This window comes from Micropterus dolomieu, linkage group LG08 (assembly GCF_021292245.1).
Source record: "Micropterus dolomieu isolate WLL.071019.BEF.003 ecotype Adirondacks linkage group LG08, ASM2129224v1, whole genome shotgun sequence".
NCBI lineage: Eukaryota > Metazoa > Chordata > Actinopteri > Centrarchiformes > Centrarchidae > Micropterus > Micropterus dolomieu.
The window spans coordinates 26,181,698-26,190,639 of NC_060157.1; the positions used below are offsets into that span (position 1 = coordinate 26,181,698).

At 39.9% G+C, this 8,942-nt stretch overlaps 1 protein-coding gene across 1 annotated transcript in view; it reads right to left on the reverse strand.

The window, feature by feature from the left end:
- Positions 1-371: 371 nt before the first annotated feature.
- Positions 372-8,942, reverse strand: part of fkbp1ab (FKBP prolyl isomerase 1Ab) — a 9,704-nt gene continuing 1,133 nt past the window's right edge. The window contains exons 3-5 of the mRNA XM_046057474.1: positions 4,740-4,852; positions 4,036-4,194; positions 372-1,799 (exon numbers count right to left, since the gene is read on the reverse strand). Coding sequence (XP_045913430.1) covers positions 4,066-4,194; positions 4,740-4,852 — 242 coding nt within the window. The 3' untranslated portion in view covers positions 372-1,799; positions 4,036-4,065. The remainder of the gene's footprint in view (positions 1,800-4,035; positions 4,195-4,739; positions 4,853-8,942) is intronic.

Here is an 8,942-nt window from a genome sequence, read left to right on the forward strand (position 1 = left end):
CTGGGCTAGGCCACTTATTTCAGAGGCATTCATTATATTTGTTCAGCTATCAATATAGCAAATGCTCTGACACAAAAATTAAAATAATGCTGTATCGGTGGCTGTTGCAGGAATGTAATAAGCACGTCCAATCGTTTCATTTGGAAATGTACTTATTTACTTTCCATTACTGTTAATTAGCACGCATGACTGCATTATTTTTTATCCCCATGTAGGCAGGGCGCACAGCGACACATTACAGCTTCAAAATATTCAAACAATTGTTCAATCAAGGTAAATAACTTATTTAAAAAGTCACATGGTTTAAAGATCCAAACCAGCCCCATTCCAACAATGTAAATAATGAAAAGCATAAATACACATAGGCAAAGTGGAGAGCATTTCTTTTATTTTAAATATGTCATCATTGGTTTAGCCTGCATACAGTAACATATCAGCAAATAACTACACAGTACAGAGGTGGACTGCTGCCACATCAGTTGCAGCTTCACCAATATGTAACATCGACAGCCACAGTCAAAATCTGACAGCCAGGCCAGCATATTCCTTCATTTAAACTCCATTTAAAATGATTTATTCGAGATACAAAACCACAAGGGTGCCTGTGTGTCATTGTTTTATTTTTCCTACACAACACAGACTTAAGTTAGGCCGTGTGGTACTTTACTGACACACGCAAAACAAACAAAAAAAGAAAAACCTTATCTATTGTCATAGGTTATACATTAGTTTTGTTGAGTTGTCTCTGAAATAGAAAGTTGGCATCTGAAAAATACATGATTGTAGTTGTTACACAAAATAAGGTTGGAGGAGGTCACAAATTGATTGTGTCCTCGACCCACATTTGTAAGTATCAAGCATTCTCCTTTTTTCTAAGAAACAATTTATGTGCGTCAACGCAAATCCCGTCTTCGCACTGTTCATCCTGTGTATGGCTTTAAATGGGGTTTAAAGACTTGGCAAGATAACAAGGCAATGATAACTTAAATCGGCTGCAAAGCTTTCAACATGTATATACTAGGGTTTCCATCGGGCCTAGAACATGCAGACAGGGCAAGGTAGTAACCACGTGTCTGGTGAGAATATTTAGGCACGCTTTAGAACTATTTATCTGTTATTGGTTCTCCTTTGTGCCAATTATCTCTCTCTAGCTCACACTTCGGTTCACAATTTAAATGTAAAAGAATACACAGCGGTTCTATATAGAAAGGAAAATTTTAGGTATCAAACTCAGTTCCTGTGTTGCACCATTAAGGCCCCCCATGACTTGACATTGCACTACAGGTAGCCACTAAATACAACACTAAGCCTTATCTCTCTAACTGAAACTCGTTTCAAATCATATGTTTGGATTTTAAGCTGGATGGGGATACAAAAGTGTGCTTTTTCATTTTCTTTTGTACACTTTATTCTTTCTGTAATGCAACAAAGCACCAACTCTCAAACATAATACTAAATACGCATTGATTCATAAGAGATGAATGTCACTGCTAGTGGTTCATTGGTATTTTGTACTTCTCAGCAAAATCATGCATAAACAAACACATCAAAAACACAAAGTAAAGAGCATTTCAAAGAAACTCAAGATTCAGAACGTGGAGGTTTGTAAGGTTATGGCCCATAGTTTTAAGGAGGAAGAATATGATGGAAAAATATAATTCACTCAGTCACAGAGATAAAATAACACAAACTGTCATAGTTTGATGAAATAAGTAGTGGTACTATAGACTCAAGCCTCTTATATGAATCATGTGCAGACCCTCCTAGCTTCTCTCCAGGTCAACAAGGTAGGAAGTCACCTGTGAAGACAACAAAAAGGAAAATTCAGGATTAAACACAAATAACATAGGTTACCTCAGTTCTCACATCCAAAGGGTTTAGTCTCAGGTGGAAAAAGCATGTAACGGCCGCTGCCCAAAGTGCTGATCTTGGGACATCCGCAGTATGTGGAAGATGTCTCGCAGCAGCATGAATACACTGACCGTTGGGTCTCCCTACTTAGACGAGACGCAATCAAAAAAATTGTTTTTTTTACAAAGCCTCATTTTAAATTCCTCTTGGAGCCACTCTGGCCTTTTTTCTTTTATCTTGTTCATCTCTGTGCTCTGATATTAGGCTGTAGCACTGTTGCGAACTGATGCTGATCTGAATTTGCACCTGATTATAAACTTGACTAAGAGGCACTGGCACATAACCTTTGATAACAAAAAAAACCAAAATGGCCCAGGAAAGATTTAAATTACATTTGATTAAGCTTTATACATGAAATTTTAATATAAATCTTGTAGCCTGCATTTTTTTAATCTTTACTTTGATTGTGACTGTTCTTTGTCATGCCTGTGTGTTTTTATCTGTACTTCCTACACACATGCTTTCCACCAGATTGTTGCTCCAAATGTGCCAATAAACTGCCAGATGTTTTGTAATATGGGATGGCGGTGAGCTCCACAAGAGGTGTAGCATAGGAACCCGTAACCACATTAATCAATCACTTCGCCTGTAAAATTATAATTTACAGCTTGTGGAATTAAAACCAATAAAAACTTTATATTACTAAAAAAAAAATATTTGTAATAATTAATATTAACCTACAGTTAACATGACAACATACTGTTGGTAAACAAGAGGTAGTCTGCACATTTCTTTCTCTTTATTTAAAAGGGACAGTGCACATTAATTAACATAAGGACAATGCCCAAATGTAAATAAGCCAGATTTAGCCATACAGACTAATTGTCATTTGGAGTCCCTGGCAGGTTGATGTTATAAGAACATTAAAACATGGCGTACAGACAACATTAAAAAACAAAAAACAAAACATGCACTTAAAATCATAAGCAGACAACACAGAAGCATGTGTACATTTAATGGCTCACGATTGCCCTCTCTCAGTAGGTAATTCACATTTAGCTTGTTTGTTTAGCTTACCACTCTACACAAATGTAGCTAATTCATATCAATATGTCTTCTGTATGAACATGTTAGCATCGTGACTTATTATAATGCTACTACAAAGTGTAAACCGTGAATTTATTATATTTTACAATGCTAAATTGGTGCCCTAATAATGTGAAATGATGTACTTCGCAAACAAGCTAGCTAGCCGTTGTGCCAAAATAACTTGATTATATTTACGCAGCCTATATTGACACACTTGACTTGGTTCGGTCGAATCCTATCAGTCATCGTTTCCTTCAGTATGCTTTGCCTGTCAATCACACTGTCATTTCACATAGGAGTCTGACTGTTTACAAAAGTGAGAAGCATGCAATTTAGCCTAACTGCGATCATGCAGATAGGAAATGATAGACTAACATATGCTGAATGAACCTGCTAGGCTCACTGACTCCAGACACACTTTAAATAGGCTAAAAGTAGGACTGTTATGTCGGCAAAATGCCGAACTGATTTGTGATCAAAGAGGATTTGTCTCTCCAAATCAAAGAGTTAGCTCTTTTAGCATAACATGGCTATTAATACTTTGCATTAGCCCAGTTAATTTTATCACCTTTTTCAAATGCAACATGGGGTTCACTAGCCTTACCATTATATTACATTGGACAGTATAGGCAATGAACATTTATAGTTTACCCACCCTTTATTTTACCACTCCATCTCCCCTGATTGATTTTGTCCAATTACTATTATTATCTCAGGCTAATTTTCTGCCCCACTCTCTATCTTGCCCCACACAACAGCAGACTAGCCAAAAATAGTTTTTCCTAAACCTCTAGAGTAAGCACCGCCTGTCCAGCATGTTTTCCATCCAAACCTGCTTCACCACAACTGGCTCGGGTAAACAGTGCGGTACAGAGAACATTGAAAAAACTCAGACTGACTAGCACTAGCATGTTCCTAACTTGCTAGCATGTCAGCCATTAGCTTGCCAGCTACAGTATTTTGTCACCAAGCCTCTATCACCACCGGTTTCCCGCTGATGACTTTCTCTGTGCAACAGGAAGAATGTGATTTCTTAGCGAAGACTTGCAAAACCAACAGTAATCGGCAGATTGTAAACTGTTGCAGATTACTTACACAAAACAAAACATAGGCAGTGAATTTGTTTCATTCCAGACCAAGCAGCTCAACGTCGAAGATGAGGGTGGCGTTAGGAGGAATGATGCCTGGGTGGCCTTTGTTTCCATAAGCGTAGTCAGGTGAGCAGGTCAGCTTGGCCCTTTGTCCGACACTCATCTGGAGATACGAGGAGACAAACACAGCATAGAGAAAGAGACAACGGGGGTCATGTGGAACAGCTAGTTTTCAACATGAGATTTGATCGTGATGTGGTCTCCGTAGTCTAAGTTGGATAATAAACCACAGGGGCAGAGGAAGTGACAGTGAGAACATCTCTCTTAAGAATCTAATCCTTCACCCTTTACTGCAGAATATTTGGTGTGTGAGACACAAAGTGTGTGAGATATAGAGCTGTGTCCTGATGTACAGGCCCACTCTTTGTGGTGTTAATGGAACCTTGGTCAGTTAAAACTCGATAATGGAGCCATGTCAATAAATTAATGTATTTCAGCAGATGAACTACAACATTATCAGCAGCGAAATGTGACTTCTTTCTTGCAATCCAAATTATTTCTGCCTTTGAATCATGCTTGCTGAAGCTTCTTAGTTCCATAACTTCAGTTCCAATGGCATTAAGAAATACATTGTAACAAGTATACCCTTCTCTGAGGGACTGCATTTAAGCGTAATATTAGTAGTATGCTACCAGTTCTCCAGCATACCTGCACTACACCCTCTTCCCAGCCTCGGATCACTTCCTGCTTGCCGATCTTGAACCTGAAAGGCTTGTCCCTATCACGAGATGAGTCAAACTTGCGTCCGTCTGTCAGGGAGCCTGCAGACAAGGAGACAGATAGAGGTACAGAGTCAGAAAGAAAGTGGGGCAGCTGTTAATGCACAACCTTAAATTGTGGGTGAAAAATCCAGCCATTACCTCCGAACATGCAAAACATTACAGCATTTATCACTAAGATAACTCCTCCTGCAGAACTTGTTACATACAGGCTCTCCGTGCAGCAACATTAAGCATGAAGAAACTGTATTTATAACATTTCATAAAAACATTGGAAACAAATCCATCTTCCAAGCTTGTCTGACATCCATCTTCTCTGCTGTGTGTATATTCAGAGCGCAAATGAAGAGATTCCAAGGATCTCAGAAATAGCCGCTGCAGCTGTCTGCAGGGTGGGTTTCAGTGTGACAGTCAGGAAAATGCAAGCATCAATCTGCAGAATAGCATCCCACCCAGAACTATTTACGCCAGCGCTATTACTGTTATTAGCACCAGCAAGGCAGCATGTGTGAGTATGATGGTTTGGTGTGATGTGAGTGTGTGTGTAGTGTGGGAGAAGAGGCAACATTACGCATGTTGTTGGGCACATCAGGGGGCAGCTGGCAAGATGCAGCCTGTAATCCAGAGTGGTGTGAGTGGCCTGTCCTCTTCTGGACATCAAGATATCGTCCAATTGGAATTATCTGTAGGAGCTGAATGGCTCTTATGCAACTAACAAAGCCAATGAACATCAACACACTGCATTTTCCATTTCACCTCTAAACAACACTGTGCTGACATTTTCACACGCCAGCCATTTCCTGTAGACAGTCTTTCCAGAAAAACAGCAAATCCAACTTTTGATCTTCACTTGGATGTCTACATTTTAAAAAGCTTGTGTAATGGAATATCCTGTTACATGTCTCATTTCAAGGCTGACAGGAAGGGAGACTGCCCAGAGAGGAAATCCTGTAGTTTGTTTGAAATACAAAAAAAGAAAAAAGGTGCATGCCTAAAAAAGAAATGAAAAAATGCTTCACTGTGTGAGGCTCAAACCAGAGCTTACTTCAAGTTACATAATCTGGAAGCAAATGAGGCTTGTATTACACAGAGAGTTATGTCCGTCTCACCAGGCAAGGAGACCGAGACCAGCTTTGCCAAACAAGAACAGGTGCGGACAAATATACAATCTGGCACACTGGGAAGCAAAGTCCATCTGAAATCACATTTTGCTGCTGATGTTTCAGTTTTTGTACTGTATTTAAATAGGTCGTCTTTCAATACACTTCTAGCCTTGGAGTGGCTCTATGAATGGCAATGTCTGTCTGTCTGTCGGTCGGTTCACCACGTTCGTCAAGACAGAAATATCTACAGCCAGAATATGAATACTAAGGACTTTGGTGATCCACTGACTTTTCCTTTAGTGCCACCATTAGGTTGACATTTGTGATTTTGAGTCAAATGTCACAACAACTAATCTACAGACATTCATGTACCTATGATGAATTGTAATCACTCCGGCGATCCCCTGATTTTTCATCTCACGCCATCATTAGGGCAAATTTTCTCCAGTACTTAAATACCTGCAAAGCTAATCGGCCTCAGCTAATTACTCAATGCCTCAAACGCTAGCATGTTAACAGCTAAACTAAGATGTTGAACATTGTAAACTCTAGCATAAGCATTGTCACTGTAATCATGTTAGCATTTAGCTCAAAGCACCGCTGTGAAGGTAGTCTGCAGGAGCCTTTAGTCTACACAACCTGCACAGTGCTGCTGCTGTGGCTGCACACTCCTGTTAGGCTGGGCCGGATTATCCAATGGGCATTCTGACGCACTTGGGGCCCAAGCCAGGGGAAGAAAAATCTTTTTTTTCTCTTTTCCTTTTTGTCTTTTTTACATTTTAGATATTGACACCATGTATAACCAATAAAAAGCACGCAGATATATTTTTTTATCTGAACAGAATTATATTATTGGTCAACCATAAGTGTGGAAAGCACATAACAACCAGTAACAACGCGTCCCTAACGTGGGTCATCCGGGTCATAACCCTGCGCTGAATTGAGCGGACTGTGGGAATACGTTTGTCGTAGTTCAAAATGAGTGAGAGAAGTGGCTGTAGTAAACGCAAACAAACAGAGAAGAAGAAGAGAGGGGGGGCGTCTTTATTGAGACATGTGCCATCTATTCAAAAGAAGCCAAGGAAGAGGTGTGTGACCCGGTGTTGGGGGGCAATCAACGAAGTATATCCAGCCTCAGCCCGTGATGGGATTCAAGGGGTAAGGTGTGCTCCCTCACCAATGATCTGCTGTGTTGTTCATTCCCAAATGGGGAAAAAGTTTACAGAGAGTGGATCCCCTATTCACCATCCACAGGTGATTTTAGCTTTGCCTTTATGCTTTATTCAACTAAGAAAAATCTTTTTGTTGCTGTTTTTCTGACGGCAATCGTGTGCGTGAGAAAAGCACAGAGCATTTTTACATGTAAGCATTGCTTCGGAGCTCATCGGTCACTGGAAGCGGGACTGTGAACCTAAACTAGTGCAACAGCTGGAGGGAGACAAGCGGGAGGAGCTCAAGCGGGTTGTCATTAAGTTTTCAAGTGAAAGAGGGCTGCCTTTACATAGCAACAATGAAGTAGCCTCTTTACTGAATGTGAATTATGGAAGAATCTGATTCATAGAACTGGATTAGAGGCGAGGCACTATGTGTTTACATGATGGGATTTACAGTAAGTAGGGACATGTGGTGTAAATCCTGTATGATGAATAACGTTACATGTGTTAATCAGTGTAAATTTTGTAGAGCCCGACCATATGTGTTTCTGGGGGCAGAAGCTGATGTTAAAGTGAAAAAGATCCGATTTATAAACTGATATTTTGATTTTGAAAATTATTGGATAGTAGAGCCGTTTCCTGTATAAACTACTGACTACTACTTAGAACAGGCCGATATTGAAAGCTGTTCTGTATGTGGGCTATAAAACCTTTTCCTTAATGGATTATGTTAAAAATGCCTAAGATTACAGTCTCAACAACTGAACATGTAAACAGCTGCAAATCAATAAATATTTGCTGCTAGAAAGTGCAGAGAGAGAATAAGCATGTTTTTGACCTTACACATAACCTGCCATAATAACTTTCTATGTAGCATATTCACATCTAGTGTATTCCTTTACCAGCACTCCTAAAGTCTACCCAAAGCTACGAGAAACCATTTCCCAACCACTACATACACACGCATTTAAAAGAGGAGCTAACTTTGTTTGGCTGGAAGATGTGTTAGGTTCAGCTCACGTCCCATCTGGTTTAGACTGTAACTACAGACACGCAGCTCGCAGATATATTTAGAATAAGTTAAATGCTATAATTTAACTACTCATTGACGTTAGCACTCATCCACTGATAAACATTGCATTAACTAGATTTTTGGCTAATCTAATTTAGCAATGGACAGCGATAGCTGCTGTAAGTGATATTAGAGAATTTATAAGTAAGTCAGTAAGTAAGTGATGAACTAGGGAGAAATGATAGGACCCTTCGCTAAAACTGCCACACTGTTCCAGAAATAAATCTACAATCATGATTGTCAACAGTGTAGCCTCCACCACTCACCTACTGTAACATTAATCATACTGCGGTGACCCGGGAGGAAACGGGAGAGGGCAGAGAAAAACGGCCACGGAAATATGAATGTTTCAGGCTTATTTGTGCTAAGAGAAGCGATGACTACTATTTTTATTATTTAAGTAATGTATTTCACGTGACAAATGACCAACTCATTGTGAACTCCGTTGTTGGTTCTGATTGCTCTGCTGGATTCTGGTCAGCCTTGTTGCTTTGTTTTGTGGTGCTGTTATCAAGGGGGGGGAGTTGCAGAGCATGTGTGTGAGTCAGCGGGTGAGGGCCCTACAAAACTTTGTGCCCAGGGACCTCTGACTTTTTAATCCGGGCCTGCTGTTATAAAATATTTGAAAACGGGTCTATTTTCTGCTTTTCTAAGTTTTCATGATATTATCTGAATGTTTTGTAACTTACACTCAAGGATTTTGCACTACTGGTATAAATATAACAGGAATAATATAGTGAGTCTGCCATTATTTAAATCGGCCAGACGGTTATAATCCGCTCAACTAAACGCCCCCCCCCCCC